General features: G+C 42.4%; 2 protein-coding genes across 2 annotated transcripts in view; one reads left to right on the forward strand and one right to left on the reverse strand.

Moving 5' to 3' along the window:
• The window catches only part of lrrc56 (leucine rich repeat containing 56), a 37,115-nt gene that overhangs the window by 12,466 nt on the left and 2,751 nt on the right, over positions 1-21,898 (reverse strand). The window contains exons 2-11 of the mRNA XM_056252053.1: positions 16,536-16,786; positions 15,984-16,114; positions 15,629-15,900; positions 14,857-14,890; positions 12,850-12,976; positions 4,863-4,939; positions 4,637-4,724; positions 4,289-4,349; positions 3,502-3,598; positions 3,050-3,247 (exon numbers count right to left, since the gene is read on the reverse strand). Coding sequence (XP_056108028.1) covers positions 3,050-3,247; positions 3,502-3,598; positions 4,289-4,349; positions 4,637-4,724; positions 4,863-4,939; positions 12,850-12,976; positions 14,857-14,890; positions 15,629-15,900; positions 15,984-16,114; positions 16,536-16,786 — 1,336 coding nt within the window. The remainder of the gene's footprint in view (positions 1-3,049; positions 3,248-3,501; positions 3,599-4,288; positions 4,350-4,636; positions 4,725-4,862; positions 4,940-12,849; positions 12,977-14,856; positions 14,891-15,628; positions 15,901-15,983; positions 16,115-16,535; positions 16,787-21,898) is intronic.
• The window catches only part of hrasa (HRas proto-oncogene, GTPase a), a 37,814-nt gene continuing 22,051 nt past the window's right edge, over positions 6,136-21,898 (forward strand). Inside the window, exon 1 of the mRNA XM_056252111.1 lies at positions 6,136-6,263. The gene's annotated coding sequence lies outside the window, so the exon portion shown is untranslated. The remainder of the gene's footprint in view (positions 6,264-21,898) is intronic.

Raw genomic sequence — 21,898 nt, forward strand, 5'->3', positions numbered from 1 at the left:
GTAAGAAAATTGCAACCATAACCAAAAACTGAAAGAAGTAAGGGGAAATCAGTCTAAATAAAAGTGTTGATATGTGTAAAATGAATTATATGTTTATACGTATATATATATATATATATATAGTATATATATATATATATAAAATAAAGATAAAAATAAAATATAAATATTAGATTTTTTTTTTACTTTGGCAGCTATATGTTTAAACTGAAGTACTAAAATTACTAAAACTAAAATAGTTTTTCTTTTAAAATATTAAAGCTAAACAGAAGAATAAAAAAAACTAAAATTATAATGAAAAGTGAAAATATAAAATGAAAAGCTAATTCAAAAATGTATAAAAGTATGTAAATATTACAACAAAAAAAACTATATTTGTCTACATACATTTCATTTTCATACATTTCTCTGTTCGAAATCTGTAACTGCAGTGATTCGCGGAATTATCATCTTTACGTGGGTTGTAAGTCGGCATGAAACAGCGCGGATGAACACAGTGCTTTGAGGCGAGAGCTGCTGTCAGTCACCGCGCTGTGTGGATACTGTCATACAGAATTACAGATTCACTTTTTGAAAGTTTGACCAACATAAGAATTTTCATAAGAAAATGTCTTCTGAACAAGTAAGTAAAATCCATTTTTGTTCTGACCAACTAAGGGGGAAAAAGCATTCGACATGATAAGCTTCGTTAGATTTAATCAACGCGATTTACAGCAACCGTGCAAATTATAGCCTACTTTGTTCTCAAATTGTTCATGTTAACAACATCAGCATTGCGTGACTAATGTTAAATTTAATGTGTTTTATGGTTACCTGTGTAGTTCAGAATTCATATTCTCCATAATAGCAAAACGAGAAAGGCACAACAAAGGAAACTCCATAACTGTGTGAATTAAGAAAACGTACTGTACACGATTGAACTATTGAAATGTCTTACTTGTTCAGCAGAAAAAAGCCGTCTCTTCTTCCGTTTTGAACCCCTTCAAAACACGGAGTTCACGCACTTTTCAAAAGCCCCGCCGATGTTTAAATCCTTGTGTTCGCATGAGACGGTTTCTTTCTCTTTCTCTAGCCACCTTAAATCCGAAGTACGAAGTCTTTTGGGTTTTATAACTGCTGAATCTCCAGTTGACACTGATGATTGTTGTTTGGATCTTTCTGGATGCCATAAGTTTAATTATGTAAAGTGCTGCGAGAAAAGCCTATACATCTAAACATCTCGTCACGCGCAGTATAGCCGGCTAGCCGAAACTCCTTCTTTTTCTGCACCTGATGGAGTTTTGGTTCCTTGCCACTGTTGCCTTGGCTTTTGGCTTGCTTAGTTGGGGACATTTAACATTTAAAGGGATAGTTCGGCCAAAAATGATATTTAAACCATGCATTACTCACCCTCAAGCCGTTCGAGATGCATATGTCAATCTTGTTTCAGACGAACACATTTTCAGTTATTTTAGAAAATGTCTTAGACCCTTCAGTGGATATAATGTGAAGCAATGGGGTCCACCTCCTTCAAGTCCCAAAATGTGCATATATCCTTCACAGAAGTAATCCATCCGGCTCCAGGGGGATAAACGAAGGCCTTATGAGGGTAATCCGTGCGGTTTTGTCGTAAAAATATACATATTTAAAACTTTATAAATGAAAATATCTGACTTCCGGCAACGATCGACGCACGTTCACGGGTTATGTTTTGCTCTGCTCTCTGGCTGCGCGGGCGCGTTCGTTCTACGTCACGACGCTACGTCCTACCTCGTACGCCGACTTCCATCACCCGTGGACGCGCATCGATCGTTGCCGGAAGTCAGATATTTTTATTTACAAAGTTTTAAATATCTATATTTTTACGACAAAACCGCACGGATTACCCTCATAAGGCCTTCGTTTATCCCCCCGGAGCCGGATGGATTACTTCTGTGAAGGATATATGCACATTTTGGGACTTGAAGGAGGTGGACCCCATTGCTTCACATTATATCCACTGAAGGGTCTAAGACATTTTCTAAAATAACTGAAAATGTGTTCGTCTGAAACAAGATTGACATATGCATCTCGAACGGCTTGAGGGTGAGTAATGCATGGTTTAAATATCATTTTTGGCCGAACTATCCCTTTAATATTCAATAATATTATTGATCTGCCTTACTTAAGGTGGACGTTGACGCAATTTCTTTTAGAAACAAACTTTGTTATATTGTTATATTGTTTTTGTTATTGTTTTCATGTTATCACTGTGAAGCGCTTTGATACAATCTGTATTGTAAAAAGCGCTATATAAATAAAGGTGACTTGACTTGACTTGACTTTATGTGTACGGGTGTGACGTAATGACGCAAAGACATGCTCGAATTTCCCGCGGAAACCCACCAGTACCACTGGAATTAAAATCATTATTACAAGCTAACCGTTTTGAATCTAGCTATGGCAAGCAGATAGTTTTGACCACTGGCAGAATATGTTTTTTTTTTATATAATTATTTTGGATTATTTTTAACTTAAAAAAGTTACGGACAGCAGCTTTAATTAATACAAATGCAATTGTTCATTGTTATTCATGCTAGCTCAGGTCCATTAAATAATGTTAACTTAACAGATACAACATTTGATTTTAATCTATAAGTAAATGTTGAAAATAACTTTAACTAAGATTAATAAATACTGTAAAAGCATTTTTCATTATTAGTTTATGGCAACTATTGTTTAACAAATGGAACCTTATTGTAAAGTGTTACCAAATATTTTTACTGACTTATTTTGTTCTGCTCGGCCAAAAAGTAGCAATGCCCCAGAACCAATATTTACATCATTCATTTCCCTCGTCCATTTCGGGTCTCTAATATCAAACATATTATTGTGTCATTTCTATATGGATGGGGAGGGGCAGCATTACATGAAGCGGTAGAAAGTAATTAATTCTGATTTAATGACTATATGGAGACATCCTGATCTGTCGGGGCCATTAGTCTGGTCCACCACAGAGAGAAGCTGAGCCTCATCTCTCTCATGCTCTATTAGACACGCCGCCCATAATCTGCTGTATGACCTCATGTACCTCTGGCATGCCTGGACTGGGACAGGTGCACACAGGGTTTCCTTCCAGTGAAAGCGTTCTGAGCTTCCCACAACAGCCTAAATACATCAACTGAGCCAGATCATCGACATCATTCCCCTCCAGGTCCAACAGCTCCAGGTGTTCCAGCATACTGACTGGAGTCAGGTCTGAGATACTGTTATACGCCACATACAGCTCCTGAGGAAAACATAACACAGAGCAAGATTCATTTATCAGGTGACTCTTTTACTTGTATTCAAAGGTTTTAAAAAATTAACATTTTATATTATTTAATACTTCATAATACGATGGCTTATTTTTGTCTATAAAAAAAACGTTCTCCTATTAAAATACGTCCACATTAAGAAAAACAAATACCTTTTACTGTGCCTTCCAAAAAGTTTCATCAATTCAGTCTCTGTAACCCTTTCCTTCTAAGTGATGTTTGATACCTTTAAGCTGGCGAGAGCAGGAACTCCCTCCAGGTCGGTCAGACCGCATCGGGACAGCCATAACACCTGCAGGTGGGACAGCCTGGTTCCCAGATCCCTGAGGAAATACTGAGAATAATAAGAGATCCTTCACTCCGTCTCTCTATAGTATTATACTTTAAGAATTAATTGCGTGTTTATCTTCTATGAAATTGAATGTAGTCTGTTGTGCATTCTTTAAAATATTCGTTTATTATTCTGTTTGTAGATGGTTTTTGAGGGTGAGGACATGTAACACAACCTGTCCATGTCAGCACATATCATTTTGAAGTCCCCAAATTTCCATTGTCTTCCCATGTGAAAAGTACATGTAAAAGGGATAATTCACCCCAAAATGAAAATGACTTACCCTTGTGCTGTTCCAAAACTGTATGAGTTTCTTTCTTCTGTTGAAAAGAAGATAGATAGAATATAGAAAAGAAGATATTTTAAAGAGAATGTTCTGGTAACCAACATTCTTCAAAATATCTTCTTTTTTGCTCAGTAGAAGAAAGAAACTCATATAGATTTGGAAAAACTTGAGGGTGAGTAAGTGATGACAACATTTTCATTTTTGGGCGAACTATCCCTTTAATAGCAATGAGCAGAATTAATATTCTGCTAAATATCTTCTGTTGTGTTCCACGGAGGAAAGTCATTCAGGGTTTAGAAGGAGGGAAAGTAACTTATGACATATTTTACATTTTTGGGTGAATTATTCCTTTCTGGATGTAACAAAGTAACTTATGTAGGGAAATGGAGGTCTTACCGCACAGATGAGATCAAACTGTTGTTCATTTTCAGCCGTGTAAGTTTAGGCAAGTATATTCCTGTGACAAGTGGACAAAAACACAAACGTTCATCAGATTTCATAAAAAGTAATTAATGTCTTTATTGCCCATCCAGCCTTTTCAATCAAAACAACAATCACATTTGGACCATTACTATTTTTTTTTTTACAATGTGACATGATTTTTATGACAAGTAACATGTGGCTCCCACAAATTCTTAATACCAGCATAATGTAAAAATAGATATATTATCAAAAAATATATAAATAGGCTACATTTTCTAAATGAATAAATAAAAAGTATATTTTAACAAATAAAAATCTCACCAAAGTTGTCTAAAGTGTCCTGTCTGGTGTCAACACACATCTCTAGTGACTTCACTTCTTGTAGATTTTCTGATCCAGTCAGGATTTTCTGAGAGGGGAAAAAGACATTGAACCTATAAACATCAGGTGGTTTTGCGTTAAATATACAGTATAATATAACGTTTTTACATTTATCGCCCAATTCATAGGAAAAGTTTAATGTTTAGCCTCAACATTGAAAGCCTACCAACTTTTCTGGTGAGAGACACAGTTGATCCATCATCAGGTCAGAGAGATCGGGGTCAGCAGGAGGTTTGATATAAACTCATTCGCAGTGTCGGCTCTCTTCTTCTGCGATGCCTCACTCGACACCTGCAACCTTTGCTTTCCTGGCCTGAAATAAATGTTAACAGTTTTAGAGAAAACGGCAAACTTAATGAATTAAGTAAACTATGTCATACTATGTGCGTTCTATCTTCATACATATTAATTATTTTCTTACCTATTGAGCCTTAACAACGTGATTATTCGGTGTGGTGTGTGTGAGCATTCGTCTTCAGCCTCACTCGACAGCAAGTTTGGATAGCAACGGGAACTACTTCCTGGATACGGGGCACGTAGGGTTTGTAGTCCATTATCAAATACATCTTTGTGACTGGGGCCAGCCTAATAAATAATAAATAAAAACATAGCTTAAATATTTAAAAAGAAACATAAAATTTACCAGACAGGAATAATAGGAATTAATAATATAAAAAAATGTTTAAAGATAGCACATGCTTAAAAAGTTACCCTGCAAATAAGTCAACATTTTTTATTTCGCTTTCAATTTAATTTGATCTCTTTCTTTCTAGAAGTAGGGCATATGGACTCAAAAGACTCTTATATCACAAAAAAAAAAAAAAAAAAAAAAAACTCTACAATTGTAACCTGGTTTAGTTATAAACTTCAACAATGAATAGTTGAATTACTTTAGCCTAAATAAAAACATTAAGTGTCACTTGGTTAATACAATGCTTTTTTTTTCAATTAGTGCAATTCAACAGGCTTTTTTATTTCAAAAACATTTGCCATTATTTTACTTCAATACACTTGTCCATAAATAGTTTACATAATCACACTCCAGAAATAACTTTATAGTTTCTAAATCAGAACTAAATTACATCATATAGCTACACACGAGGAGAGAATGCAAGGACAGCAGCTTGGTAACCATCTTTTTTTTTTTTTTTTTTTTTGTTATGCAATAAAAAAATGATACAGTACGAGCAGCTGTATTGTGGCGGGTGTGGATAGTAGGCCTACTAATCCCATTGGTTGTTGTGTTATGGAGACAAAGCCTTGTGATTGGCTGTGCTCTTGGTTGATCAGCCTCTCAGGCACCGAACGAGCCACCGATTAACGTCATCAGGATCTACTTAATATTCATAAGCTCAGCCTTTGCCATAGTAAGATTGGTGAATCTACTGCCGGGGCGGTCCTGTGTGTCGTGTGGGGCTGGGCGTAGGCTGTACTGCTCTCACACACACACACACACACAGCGGAGCACATTGTTCACAGTGGACTGTCTGCTACATCTAATACAATCCAGGAAAATCTCGAAATAAACAAAGTCTCCTGAAGAGTGACTGTATCCGGGGAATCAGAGGTGAAGTGTACATTTTTTGCTATTAAACCATAAATCGTTTGCATGCAATGTATTGTAACGTGACTCAAAGTGGCAAATATTGTTTACCTTAAACATATTGCTATTATCGGCCACAATTGCCCTATATTTATGGTAATTATTAGTGCGTTTTTATAATCGCATGGAGAATGTTTACATATATGTGTGATGTGAACAATCATTCATCGATAGATCTATAGATTCCAGTACTGTTTTGTATTTTCTGTATTCTGCGTTTTATTCAAAATTGTTTGTTTAGAATTGAAATAGAAAACTCGTGTAGTGTTTATTTAGTTAGTTTATATTTTATTCACCCTTCACAAGGAAACCTGTTCAATCATCTAAAAAAAACTGAATCTGGTCAGTTTACATTGAATCAGACTCTAGTAATCGATCAAACTGACCATGGGTTCTCTTTCCCGACAACTTGCATTTATTGGAAACGATTTGAAATCTAACACTGAATGTAAACATGTTGTCTAATTATCTGATTTGTTAAGTTTTGGTGGCATCCATGTGACAGTTACGAGCCTCTCTGTAAACTCGGGTGACGCCCCATAGCACCCGACGAACAATTGCAAATTCTACTATGAAGAAGACTAGCTCATGCATATTAAGTAGTTTGCGCCGTAGCGTTCCAATGGCGAAGGACTGTTTGCTGAATACTAATTAGTTTATGCTGACGTCGCTTAGTAGCCCACCAATGACAATGGCTCGATCATGAATATCAAGATGCCTCAGCATAGTAGGATTCTTAATTTCTGGACTATGAAGAGCAGTGCGGAAGTTTAATAGTATGTTTTATAGCAGAACAAGCAAGTTTAGGTCGCTTTAGTACTTAAGTAGCTCTACAGAAGTTATATTGCACCTCTATAATATTTTATAGGTAACTGCTCAGTGTGATTCGTAGAATTTCTCTTTAGTTACAAAATGAAAGTAACCAAATGTGTTTTTCTGAAGCCTTCTAGACTGTTAACTGTTATTTGAGATAATGTGAGAAGGTGCTATCATATAATGCGACTCCATTTTATGAACTAATACTTATTTACAGGCTCTTTTCAATGTGAGGGAAATATAAGCCTGATTATACTTGTATGCCTTCGTTTCGGCCGTGCCAAAGTCTATAAATTTGAACCAAAATCTGCTGAAAAACAGGTGTAAGCCAGTCTGAGATGGTTTTTGGTCTCAGTAGGTGTCCCAGACAGGTCTGTTGGCTGGTTTTAAAGTGGTTTTGGGCTTGTCAGGTCAGCGTTCACTCATTATCAAAGAAACAGTTTGAGGCCCCCCAACATTCAGTCAAACGATTCATTAAAAACGCGTTCCGAAATTCATTTAGTATATGATACATTACTGTTTTGCTAGAGGATGCCCAATGGCTTTGTGGATTCGTTCGGTACTATTTTCGTTGGCGAAATGGTGCAAAAACAGACTAAAATGAAAGTCGCCTAACATTAACTTCTTGTTTATTGAACTGTTGTATGAAATCAATAGGCTGTCACATTTGCAATCGTGCTGATATTCGGGAAAACAGCACTCTATGGCCTGTTATAAATATTAGAAACAAGAGCTCATACAAGGACATTTTGACCATATATCTTGAATTCTGGGGGCATATTTGCTCCCTATACATTTCCTTGATGATGGGGTGGGGGGGCGAGTGCAAGTGGAGGCCTCTTCGGTTGAGAGGCCCGTTCCAAGTGAAAAGGGTGAAACATAGCAAAGGCCGCCACTGCGTTCAGGTGGCCTAGCCGAAGACCAGCCAGGTTAATCCAGTTATGACCATCTCAAACCAGTGATGTTCTTATTTACTACATTTATTTACATTTATGCATTTGGCAGACGCTTTTACCCAAAGCAACTCTGCATTTCAAGGTACACATTTACATTCTTATCAGTTCAAGCTTTCCCTGGGAATCGAACCCATGACCTTGGCTTTGTAAGCGCCAACGCTCTTCTGTTTGAGCTACAGGAAAGATAAAACTATTATTAATATATTCAATTAATTGAAATAAAACTGAAATAAAATCTAATCTAAATATTAAATAAAAACGTAAACTTATAAAAACTCAGGGTATCGTTACACAACAATGATGTACTAAAAACAGAAAAGTTTTTCCTTTGTGTTTTTCGCGTACAGACGACAACGTTTTCAAACCGATCCCCGTTCACAGGAATCTTTGAAAACGACTAAGAACGCTGTATTATTCATGCCAGACCAGTAGTTGGCGATGTCATTTAGTTTTATTTATACTTTATTTGAGTTTCAAGACAATATTACAACAAAGAAAAACCAAAGACAAAATCATCTTAATAATAATAACAAAAAAAAAAAGTAGCGATGTCATTTTGTAAAGAAAAACTATGCGTCTATAGAGTGAACATGTAGTGTTATACACATGCGCATCACGTCATTGTACGTTTTTGTAGTTTACACGGAGACAATATCGTTTCCAAAAATCTTGCACCTTGAAACACGTTTTCAAAAGTTTGCATTTTCAGGCCCCGAAAATCATTTAATTCGTATTGGGTTTCAGATATTTGAAAGCATTCATATTTGTGTTGTTATTTTATTTCATTTTCACTGTGCCCATGATGTCTCATCCCAAATGTTTCCATTGCATTTATCTGCAACATACAAACAATATCTTGAAGTGTCTGCAGTGAAGGGCAGCAGATTTAGGCTAGACAGATGTAATGATCTGGCTAGTGATGGTTATTTTGGGGGATGATGTCAGGAGCTCACTCAGCCTGGATCTGTTATGGTTCCTCAGTATTCGATTCCTTCGATTCCATTTCCCATGTGAGATTCCTTTTACTGTCTGATCCTGACTGGAAATCACTTAGGCCTTCTTCTTTTGTAGGGTTGTGGCTCAGGGAAAATTGATACTTGAGATTCTATTGGGACCATTTACTTGTGCTCTAACATAATGTTTAACAATATAAGATTTAAAATCACTGTAAATGTCAGGACATAAAGGTCCTCAATGATTAGGCAAATAATATTCATTCCAAATCCGTGGTATTAGATATGTTTGATGTCCATAAAATGCAGACCTGATAATGTCAGTAAGTTTATCCAGAGCTTAACTAGGCCTATAGGGTTTCAAAGTGACCTGTTCATATTTACCGCTCGTGGTGACAGATTGTATGTATACTGCAGATCCTATTGCCAACGTCTAGGTCTTGCTTTTACACTTTCCTGTAGTTTTTGAATGATAAATCATGATGTTGCTTTCATAAGCAATCAGACTTGCGATATCAAAGGTTGTGTTCACAAATCAAAGGTCATAAAGTAACTATAATATTCTTATGCTTGAATGCCTTTGGCCGTGCTTTTTAATCTTTATAAATCTAAGCAAAAACCTGCTGAAAAAAATATGCTTTATAATCACCAAATATTGGATTCAATCTTTTTGCAAACTTGTTTTCTTTCAATTAGGACATGTTTTGTATTTCTTTTTGGATCTTACTGATTGTAGACCTCCTTTAACTGAGTTTATGCACCTCAGTTTTTGAGTGAAAAAAAATATTATTTGTGGATAAATTTGTCAATATTTAACAAAATATGGGAAACAATGTGCACTGTTTATCACACTGGTGTGCTTTATTAATGTTTAACGAGGAAGTTTGTTTTGAAATGCTTTTATTTAGTACAAAACGGAACAAAGTCCCACTTGTGGTGTTCCTGGTAAAAAAAACAAAAAAAAAAACGTATAAATCGCTTTGCTATATTATCTCCAAATATTGGATTCAGTCTTTGATGTGAGCCAGTAAAGTGAGTAAGTTTTAGTCCAATGCTATAACGGTAACTAGCATTTTCGGGAAAAATAACATCCTCTCCGGGTCAAAATGACCCGAACACAACATGAGGGTTAAATGGGAAATAGGCATATTGCCTTGACAACGGACTGAAATAAAATAAGCAAAAACGCCAGAAGTTTTCATTTTGGTGTTAACCAAAAAGTTTATGTAATTAAATTTGGTTAATAGAACATTTTTTTAGGGTTCATTTTCACGAGTGATAAACCAGTTGTAGTAAAGTTCTTCAGCAATGAGCTATGAACAAATTTTGCATATTGCCAAACAAATTTACTAAAAGTGCGTCCATGTTTACCTGTTGTAGTTTACCATGTTGTATGCAAAAAAATTATGATTTATTTCGGCCATTTATCATATGAATGATTTCGGCCCTCCAGCCCAAAACTAACTTTTGAATAGGTTTGGAAAGTAGTAACCACCTAGAAACAAACCACACAGCAATGTGCAAAAATGTATTGGAAACAAACTAAAGATGTTATTTCAAAACTGGGCACCCACTGTGTAAGTGTTGTGGCAGGTTTATTCCAGAGATAGTCTTATTGTTGGGAGATACGAGGGTCCGTGGCTCTACCATTGGAGAAAGTGTAGCGGCTAACTTGGATCACGTGTGCCTTGATAACCAATCACATTACAGCCTTGACGTCATTGAATTTCGTTCGGAGTTGTGCGACAGTCAGTCACTGTTTGCGGTTACTTACCATAGAAAACATAACTGTTGCGCAATTGTCTATGACTTTTTTTTGCTGTAAACTTGAAAAATAGATCCATCCAAAACTAATGTTTAAGAGCAAACATGTTTCAGATTTGCAGACAGGCTGTCATTAAATGATAAGCTATTTCCTCACAAAAGCGTTTTGTATTCAGAGTAATGAAGCCTCTCCTCCATTGACATTTTATTAAAAAAAAAAAAAAAACGGCCTCTGTTCTCCTTCCCTGCGTATCGCAGCGTTATCAGGCATTACACTTTTATTCGGCTAAGGTTGCAGGCTTGCCTTCATGTGGCTTCGTTTATCCCCAACCGTACAGGACTACGGGGGCTCATTAGGACCCATTTGAAGCCCCTTGGCACTTTGGCGCTAATTATGACTCTTAGAAAGATCGCACTGGAAAGAACCCGATGGGATGCGTCTCTACTGATCTCCATCCCAAACAACAGGTTGCTCTGACAGAAGGTCCTAATCAAACTTTCATTCCCCTCTGAATGTGTGTATAATTCATTCAGTTCTTCCCTCGTTGTGCCCTAGTTTAGTTAAAGGGGTTATTCAAAAGAGGGCCTAAATTTGGGCATACTTTGATCAACCGTGTTACATTGAAAAACTACTCGGTTACTATCGTAACCTCAGTTCCCTGAGATAGGGAACGAGTATTGCGTAGCTATACGCAGTGGGGGGAAACTCCCTTTCCTTGATTTACTGAAGCTTATATGTAAAACGCATTTGCAGCTGCACAGCCAGCCCCCTGAGCGTCTGACCCGCTCATAGGCTGTGCTGCAGCAACTGCACATCCAATGGCGCGGGCGACTCTGACGCACAACCAATAAGCTAGCCCAACGTCAGAGCCCGTCGAGGGGGCGTGCCCCGCCTATATAGACCCCCGAATTCGCCATTATAGCAGGTTATACGACTGAAGCGACAACTTCACCAGTTACTATAGTGCGGCCGGCTACGCAATACTCGTTCCCTATCTCAGGGAACTGAGGTTACGATAGTAACCGAGTAGTTCCCTTTCGAACGGTCACTTCGTATTGCGTAGCTATACGCAGTGGGGACACCATGCAAAACGCCGCACCCTGAGTAACTGGTTGTCCTGCCACTCAGGAACCCAAAAAACATATGCATATACATGTATATATAACAGACCAGACACAGTCGGGTCTGCCTAATATACATAATAAGTCAGTCACCACTAACAGAATATACTAACAAAACCAGACACCGTCGGGATTATTAGTATACTTTATTACCGGCCGAAGCGGGTTTATATAATATGTATGTGATTATGCACAGTAATTTTTGTAGACAAGACCAGCCACTGTCAGGTCTCAATCATACCGAAAGCACCTTCGCCTGCAGGGAAGGTACCTCCATATTATAGAATTTCATAAATGTGGAAGGCGAGGACCAGCCGGCCGCATCACAAATATCTTGAATGGGAAAACCAGAAGACCAAGCCCACGACGAGGCCATACCTCTGGTCGAATGGGCCTAGACACCTATGGGGCAAACCTGACCCACTGCGGTGTAGGCCAAAGAGATGGCATCCACTATCCATCTAGACAGTCTTTGCTTAGTGACTGGATCACCCTTAGATCGGCCCCCAAAGCAGACAAACAGCTGTTCTGATTGTCTAAAAGACGCAGAACGCTCCAAATAGATTCTCAACGCCCTGACAGGGCAGAGAAGATTAACCTCCCCATCCTCAGCAGAAGGGGGAAGGGCTAATAGCGTAATAACTTGTGCTCTAAACGGCGTTTAGAGCACCTTGGGCACATAACCAAGCCTGGATTTGAGAATGACTCTGGAGTCATCCAATCCAAACTCCAAACATGCAGGACTCACTGAGAGGGCCTGCAAATCTCCCACTCGCTTGATAGATGCCAATGCCAACAGGAGAGCAGTCTTTAGCGAAAGTGGTTTTAGATCCACCGACTGGAGCGGCTCAAAAGGTGGACCCCTCAGGGCCCTAAGGACCGTGGAGAGGTCCCAAGGCGGCACCGAAGGGGGCCTGGAGGGGTTAATCCTCCTAGCACCCTTCAGAAACTTTACCACCAGGTCATTCCTTCCCAGTGATTGGCCAGCCACCAGAGCGTGGTGCGCTGCGATGGCTGCCACATACACTTTGAGCGTGGACGGGGTGCGGCCCGCGTCCAGTAGCTCCTGCAGTAAGGCGAGCACCACTGAAACCTCACATGACTCTGGGTCAATACGATTTTTCGAGCACCAGCTGGAAAAACCCGACCACTTTAAAGCATAAAGGCGCCGAGTAGACGGGGCCCTTGCCTCAGAGATAGTGCTTAAGACCCTGTCAGGCAGGTCCCCGGATACCCGTTTAGGGGCCACACATGGAGGGCCCATAAGTCGGGTCGGGGATGCCACATCGTTCCGTTGGCCTGTGTGAGGAGATCCTTCCTAATCGGAACAGGCTAGGGGGTCGTGTCCGACAACTGAACCAGTTCCGGAAACCATGGTCTGGATTTCCAGAGAGGAGCCACCAGAAGGACTGGGCATCCGCTCTCCCTGACCCGCTCGATAACCTGTGGGATCATCGAGACGGGGGGAAACGCGTAAAGGGGGCGGCTGGGCCAGAGATGAGCCAGCGCATCCCTGTTTTTCGAGAAGAACACCCTGCAGTGGGTGTTGGCTCTCGAGGCGAAAAGGTCTACTTCGGCCTCGCCGAACCTCTCCCATATTAGTCTGACCGTCTGAGGGTTCAGGGACCACTCGCCTAGGGGAGTGTTGCCCCTTGAGAGCATATCCGCGCCCACATTCTGGACGCCCGGGACATGCGCTGCTCTCAGAGAGCTCAGATTGGCTTGTGCCCACATGAGGAGGTCCCTCGCCATCACATACAGGTTGCCTGACCTGATGCCACCCTGGCGATTTATGTAGGCCACCACAGACATGTTGTCTGTACGGATCAAGACGTGGTGACCCCTGAGGTTTGACAGAAAAGCTTTTAGGGCCAAACCAACCGCTTTCATTTCCAGACAGTTGATATGTAAGCTCTGCTCCGTGCTCGACCAGAGGCCGGAGGCAGGCTTGCCCTCGTGCAGCGCTCCCCAACCCATGTTGGATGCGTCTGTAAAAACCACTTTCCTCCTGGAAACTATCCCCATGGTCACCCCCTTGCAGTACCAGTCCTGAGCCCGCCAGGGAACCAGTGTTCTCAAACACCCTTGATTCACCATAATGCGCAGGCTGCCTGACTGCCATGCATGGGTTGGCACACGGCGTTTCAGCCAGTGCTGCAGCGGGCGCATGTGCAGTAATCCCAAGTGGAGTACTGATGATGCAGCTGCCATTAGACCAAGCAGTCTCTGAAACCTCTTCAGAGGCGCGCGCTCGCGCGCCCTGAATGCGGCTACCAGTGTCTGTACCGAGAGCGCGCGCTCCTGAGTGAGCCGCGCTTTCATTGTCACCGAGTCCAAAACCGTGCCCAGAAAGACCACAGTCTGGCTGGGATTCAGTTCGCTTTTGGCAACATTGATTGTGAGACCCAAGCATTTTAAATGACTGAGAATCAAATCCCTGTGCACTATTAGTTCGTCTCTCGACTGCGCTAGCACCAGCCAGTCGTCGAGATAATTCAGCACACGCACTCCCTGGCTTTTCAGCGGGGAGAGCGCCGCATCCATACATTTCGTGAATGTACGGGGTGCCAGAGCCAGACCGAACGGCAGAACGGTGTATTGATATGCCCTCCCCTCGAAGGCGAATCTCAAAAATGGCCTGTGACGAGGGTCGATCTGAATATGAAAGTATGCATCTTTCAGATCCATTGAAACAAACCAGTCCCCCGGGCGAACCTGCGCGAGAATTTGTTTGAGTGTTAACATTTTGAAAGGCCGTCTCATGAGAGCCCTGTTCAAACGCCTCAGATCTAGAATGGGTCTGAGCCCGCCGTCTTTCTTTGGTATTAGGAAATAGCGGCTGTAAAACCCCGAATACATTAGCGCGGGAGGGACTGACTCTATCGCTCCTTTTGCTAATAATTCTTGAACTTCGGTGCGAAGCACATGATTCACGCCGCTTCTCACCGATGTCTCGATAACCGCCTGGAATTTCGGGGGTCTGCGAGCGAATTGGAGCGAGTAGCCTCGCTTTATAGTGTTTATGACCCAACTCGACACACCAGGGATGGCTTGCCAGGCCATCACTCGTGTGGCTAGGGCGTGACACACTGAATGGGGGGGACCGCCTAACATAGGGGGACCTGATACCCTTATAATGTGATTTGTGCACATACTGAGTGTTTGACTGACTATATAGGCTTTTGCCTGGGGGGAAGTCAGTGTTACAACAGGGTGGGGGCCGCCTAGTGGAGGGGGACCGTGAACCCGTGTGTTGTGATTGTGAAACATGCTCTTTTTGTGCTTTATTTGGGTCGCCGTGAAAACGGCGTTTGTTTGCAGAGACGCGCTCACATGCTGTGGGCCTGTTTACAATAATAAAATCCCCAGCCGCCTGAACTGAACAGGGAGCTGTGGGAAGTTTTGCTGGTTTCTTCGAGGGTGGTCCGGCTAGCGCGAGACACGAGCCCTCTCTCTTTCCCCTCCGTGCTAGGACGACTTCGGAGGCGCCTGGTCGGCCGCGGCGCTGGGTCGAGGGCCTTGGCGCCTGGGGAGCGGGTAGCGCTTAGCGGGCCTTGACTGGCGCTGGCTATCAGCTGCAGGGCGGGGCTGAGAGGCCTGTTTCGCCGGCTTGGCTGGATGAGGCGAAGGCGGAGGTTTGGGCTTGCTGGACGCGGAGCCCGAACGCTTCGGCAAGAAGTGTCGCATGGCCTGGGACGCTTTCTGTGCCTCCGTGTACCTCTCCGAGAATCCCTTCACCGCCGGGCCGAAGAGACCGGAGCTGGACACCGGAGCGTCGAGAAACCTCGTTTTGTCGGCCTCCTTGATCTCGGTGAGGTTAAGCCACAGGTGGCGCTCGAGCACGACCAAACTAGCCATGTTTCTGCCGATGGCTTGTGCTGTAGACTTAGTAGCCCGCAGCGCTAAGTCCGTAGCACTCCTCAGGTCCCGAAACGTCTCCGGGTCCAGGCCAGCCTCGTCCATGGACCGGAGGAGTTTGGCCTGGTAGACCTGCAACACGGCCATCGTGTGCAGGGCCGATGCAGCCTGGCCGGAGGCGGCGTACGCGCGTCCAGCGAGGGCTGAGGTGTTACGGCAGGGTTTGTTGGGATGAGCGGCTTTGCAGAGCTCGGGCAAAGATGAGCTGCCACGGCCTCTTCGAGGGGCGGCAAAGACTCATAACCCTTTTCCGCTGCGCCATCCACGGAGGAGAGCGTCGCGGAAACTGCGGATCCCACACGTGCTGAGTATGGAGCGCGCCAGGCCTTGGTTAGCTCCTCGTGGACCTCGGGGAAAAATGGCGCCGGTTTGTGACGCGGGGCCCGAGGTCGAGGTCCGCGACGGCCTTCGTCAGGATCCGAAGCATCTCGGCGTCGGAGTTCGTCCTGGTCGCTAATCCGCTGGCCACCGATTGAGAAGCGGTGACGGGGTCGAGAGAGCCCGGCCACTCGTCCTCAGAAGCGGCGATGGATAAGCTGTCGTCGCACTCGAGAGATCCGCCGAAGGAGACGAGGCCCGCCACGTGAGGGGGGTGGGGGGGGGGGGGGGGCGCTGGTCTCCCGCGAACAGGACCGATGATGGCGTTTGAGTCGGAGAAAGTGAAGCACGCGGGGACGCGGCCGGCGTGCGTTCACCAATCTCCATACCCTCCGGTTGCCGTTGGCTGCGACGCTTCTTCTTCCTTGGAACGGAAAGCGTGGATGAAGCGGCGTCGCCGTCCCGGGAGAGAGCTAGCCGATTGCGCAGCGCGGATATAGGCATGCAGTCACAGGCCTCACATCCGCCGGCAGAGAGAGCATTCTCTGCGTGGTCGATCCCCAGGCAGGAAATGCAGCTCGTGTGCTGGTCTGCCTCGTGCAGACGGCCTCCGCACGTGGCGCAGGATGGACGAGGCATACTGAAAAGAATGTTAGCAATATAGAACAAAGGATATAATGTCGCCGGAGCCACAGGTGAGACGGCGTCAGGAGAAATCGACGTGCAGGCGAAGTCTGCTGAAGAGAAGCACGCTCAGGCTGAAAGGCTTGTTCGACGGCGAATGCTACAGTAAAAAGCTCAGGGACATGTGTACTGTCGCTGAAGGAGTAAAATCTGCTATAATGGCGAATTCGGGGGTCTATATAGGCGGGGCACGCCCCCTCGACGGGCTCTGACGTTGGGCTAGCTTATTGGTTGTGCGTCAGAGTCGCCCGCGCCATTGGATGTGCAGTTGCTGCAGCACAGCCTATGAGCGGGTCAGACGCTCAGGGGGCTGGCTGTGCAGCTGCAAATGCGTTTTACATATAAGCTTCAGTAAATCGAGGAAAGGGAGTTTCCCCCCACTGCGTATAGCTACGCAATACGAAGTGACCGTTCGAAAGGGAACTGAAAGTGGCACTGTCACTCATCTCTGGTTTTGCGCAACTAAATATGAATGAACATCAGCAACGCGTAACACATTTTGCTTAGAATGACAAATTGACTTTCATGGTATTCATGTTTAACTAGTTTGATAAAGCACAATTTCTAATGACTCGCTTATATCAACAGGTTTTTTAAATGTAAATTCTGACATATTTACTTCTCATGTCCTGCATTTTACTGCATGCACTTCACCAGTGCACATTATTTTATCATAAAAAATGTATACTTCAGGCAAATCTGACAAATGCGGTCATAATTTACACACCCTCATTCTAAACCCAACAAACTGTCTTCTTTGGAATTGTACTTGCATTTTTCGAGCTTAAGTAATGTATCTTGTTATTACCTTTCTAAATGATTAGACTTGCTGTACGATTTCCACATGTGGATGATAAAATAGCCAAAAAAATCCCATAGATTTGCACTGAACTCCATATATAGAGCATAGATTATCATAAAGCCTTGAAGGGTGGGCTCTTTAAATTTTGCCAGTGAGGAACCTCCTATCAATGTAAAAATGTATACTTTTTAGAATACTTTTTATTCTTCTATTACATTTACCCCAATGTTTTGTTTAGCTTTCAAGGGGTTAAGGGAGTAATGCATAGTGGCATCATGTTTGAACTCCCTGCCCTTCAATTGCTCAATTGTGCGTGTGCGAGTGCTTGCGTGTGTGCAGTTACTCATTAATCGTCCAGCACTTTAGTGTAACTCACAGATACACTGTGCTGGACTCTCATAAGTTGCAGTCATAGTACCAAGAACCTTTGTCTTTTCATTAATCATTAATGCTGCAGACCCACCTCTGCTGGTCTTGAGTTGCACCTACAGCCCCAATGACGACTAATAATAAAACTCCACACCCTGGGACTAATATAGTCTGTCTGGTGATGTGCTGTCATGGATGACTGTGACTACAGTTGTCTTAAAGTGAGCCTTTTACTGTGTTGTGGGATATGTAGCACTGGGGCAATGAAAAGTAAGTAGACCACAATAAAGAAAAGCAAAGTTTTAATTCAGATATATAAAAAATCATATATAGAATTTTGTTTTTTTTATGTACTAAAAATTACATGAATTAAAAATGGACATGAAATCAAAAATGTGAGGGTGGTACAACTTCCTGTTTCTGACATTTTCAACTTTTTATAGCAAGGCGAGGTTAGTTCACGTTGTAAAATGGTAAAATGTGGTGTTCCTCTCCAAAAACATAATATAGATGAATTATTAATTAACAATATTTGTAATGATAATACTTTTTGCCTTGAAAAATGTCAAAATAATTTGACCATTTAATTAGTTAGGTTGTAAAATAGCACGTAGCACAATCCGCATAATAAGCATGATGCTATTTATGAATTAGTATTAATGTTATTTGCAAAAAAAAAAAAAAATTATCTTGAAAAAATATATATTTTAAAACATTTTTGAAAATAAGAAAAATTAATACTTTTTACTTAGTTGGAAATTAAGGTTTATTAACACATTTTTTTTTTTTTTTTTTTTTTTCATATATTGTATTGGATACTGCGTTCAAACAATATTTGCAACATGATACAATATAAGTCTCCATTTTATGAATGAACAATTTCAGAATGAACAATTCTTCAAAACAAAAGTCATTTTATGGTCCCCCCCCCCCCCCCCCCCACACACACACACACCTCCCTAGCTAGTTAGATAAACAAATAAACCAAATGAGTAAGTAAAAAAAAAAAAAAAAAAGGGGGAAGTTGCTGACATTCAGGACGCTGTGCCAGGTTGCTAGGATTCATGGATCAGCAGGAATCATGAGGGCTCTGGTTCAATTTCCCATATAAAGTAGCTTATGGTGTGGTGGGCAGACAGTGAGGTATGATGAGGTAGGAACCTATGCAGACAGATACCAAATACGCCACTACAGTGACATTTCCCTAACGGAAAGTTGCTTTACATAATTTATTAGTGGTTTCCAATGAGAATAAAATTTATTAGTTGAGCCTCTGAGAGTAAACTTTATCTTTTCAAGTTAAAAAAAAAAACAATGCATCACATAACCAGGCTTTAAACGGCGGTGGTAAGTGACTTCCATAGAGTTAGATTTTTCCGACGAGCAATTAGAGAGGTAAAGGCAATAACATTTGTTTGAATTGTTGTCAATTTGAGTCCGTCCGGAGGCCTGCCAAAAATCGCTATATAGGGGGAAGGACAGCCTCAGCGACAAAATCTTTGAGATTGCATCAAAATATAACTGCCAAAAGTTTAACAATTTGGGGCATGACCAGAACATATGGGTCAAATCACAAGGGGTCTGAGAACATCTATTACATCCCTCATCCGGGCCACCCGGATAAATCTTGGCAAGCCTGGCCCTGCTAAAGTGAATCCTATGTACCACTTTAAATTGAATAAGACTAAACCTAGCACAGCTGGAGGAAGAATTGACTGCTCGCAAGGCTTTTTCCCAAAAGTCATCCGACAAGGAAATCTGCAGTTCGTTCTCCCAGCTGGTCCTAATTTTATTGACAACAGAATCAGAAGATGGGGAAAGTAGGTTATAGAAGTAAGAAATACGGCCTTTGGAAATAAAGTCTCAGCCTTAATAATTAGATCTATGCCACTAGGGGGTGGGATTTGAGGGAATTGAGAGGAGTGGGTCCTAGCGAAATCCCGTAACTGGAAGTATCTTAGGAAATCATCAGAGCCGCTGAAATTAAACGTTGTGCGCAATTGCTCAAAGCTAGCAAAACAGTCGTTAACGTACATATCGCTGAGATATCGGAGGCCATTCCTAGCAAAAACCTTGAATCTAGGGTCAATTTTAGCAGGAAAGAATAAATGGTTATTGCCATTAGGAGTTGTCTGAGGAAGGGTGAGCCAGCCGGAGTTACGTCTAATTTGTGCCCAGATTTTCAGAGTGCCAGTTACTATAGGATTAGATGTATAAAGTGACGGGGAAAAAGGAAGGCTACTGCCAACCAGGGCCTGGAGCGAAGAAGAGGAGCATGACTTGGCCTCGATTTGACACCAGTTGCTCTGAGCTGAGGTAAACCATAGCATAATCTTATGAGCATTTGCAGCCCAGTAATAACCAATAAGACTAGGCAGGCCAAGACCCCCAAGGGATCTGCTCCTCTGCAAAAGTGATCTACTGGCTCTGGCGTATTTGCCAGCCCAGATAAATGAGGAGATAATACCTTCTATGGCAGTGAAAAATGACCTGGGTAAGAAAATAGGCAGACATTGGAAAATATATAGGTATCTAGGAAGTATATTCATCTTAACAGTCTGTACTCTTCCGGCCAGGGATAGCGGTAGACGGTTCCACCTCTGCAGATCGGACTTGACTGTTGTCGTTAAGGCAGTAAAGTTCTGCTCTCGTAATGTTCGAACGGACCTTGTGATTGCAATACCTAAATATTTGAATCCTGAATTAGATACTCTAAAGGGGACTGAAGACGGGGGTAGCTCCACAGCTAATTGGTTAATAGCATAGCACTTGCTTTTCGAGATGTTTAATTTATAACCGGAGAACTCGGTGAAGGACTTCAGAACTGAGAGAACAGGTGGGATGCTGGACTGAGGATCGCGAATGTACAAAAGGAGATCGTCGGCATATAACGACACCTTGTGGTCTGTGCCCCATCTCTGAATCCCCTTGATTCCCTCCTCTGCCTTCAAAGCAATCGAAAGTGGCTCAATAGCAACCGCAAATAAGAGTGGGGAAAGCGGACATCCCTGTCGAGTCCCGCGGAAGAGAGGGAAGTACACCGAGCTCTGGGTGTTAGTACAAACCGATGCGCAGGGGGAGGAGTAGAGTAACCTAATCCAAGAGATGAAACCTGCCCCAAAACCAAACTGTTGAAGGGAGGAGAACAGGTAGGCCCACTCCACCCTATCAAAAGCCTTCTCAGCGTCGAGAGATATAACAACCTCCGGTTCTAAAGGAGAATGCGGTGTGTGAATGATGCTGAGAAGTCTTCTGACATTAGCGAATGAGTGCCTCCCCTTTATAAATCCCGTCTGGTCTTCTGATATAACTGAGGGCATGACCGACTCCATTCTGCGGGCCAGTGCCTTTGCAAGTATTTTAACGTCTACGGATAAGAGCGAGATCGGGCGGTACGATGTACAATTCAGGGGGTCATTGCCTGTTTTATGGATCAAAGAAATCGCAGCCTGTGTGAGGGTGGGCGGCAGGGAGCCCAGGCGGCATGAGTGATTGAACGTTTCTAATAATAAAGGGGGCAGTTGGTCCGAGAATTTCTTATAGAATTCAACTGGGTACCCATCGGGTCCCGGGGATTTACCGTTGTTCATTAACTGTATTGCTTCTTTGATTTCTGAAAGCTGCAAAGGAGCGTTTAACATCTCACGGTTATGATCAGATATTTTGGGCATGGCCAATTTTTCTAAAAACCTAGACAACTGAACTTCATCATAGGAGCATTCTGACTAACTGGGAGTAGAACTTCCTAAAAATACCATTGATCATTTCTGGGTCAGATGTATGGGAGCCCATTTCGTCTTTTATCTGTGTAATTTGATTTGAGGCCATCTTGGCCTTCAGTTGGTGGGCCAAGAGGCGACTGGCTTTATCCCCATGTTCGTACATATATCCCCGTGC

Source organism: Rhinichthys klamathensis, unplaced genomic scaffold, assembly GCF_029890125.1.
Source record: "Rhinichthys klamathensis goyatoka isolate OS25496 unplaced genomic scaffold, OSU_Roscu_1.1 h1tg000092l_1, whole genome shotgun sequence".
Classification (NCBI taxonomy): Eukaryota; Metazoa; Chordata; class Actinopteri; order Cypriniformes; family Leuciscidae; genus Rhinichthys; species Rhinichthys klamathensis.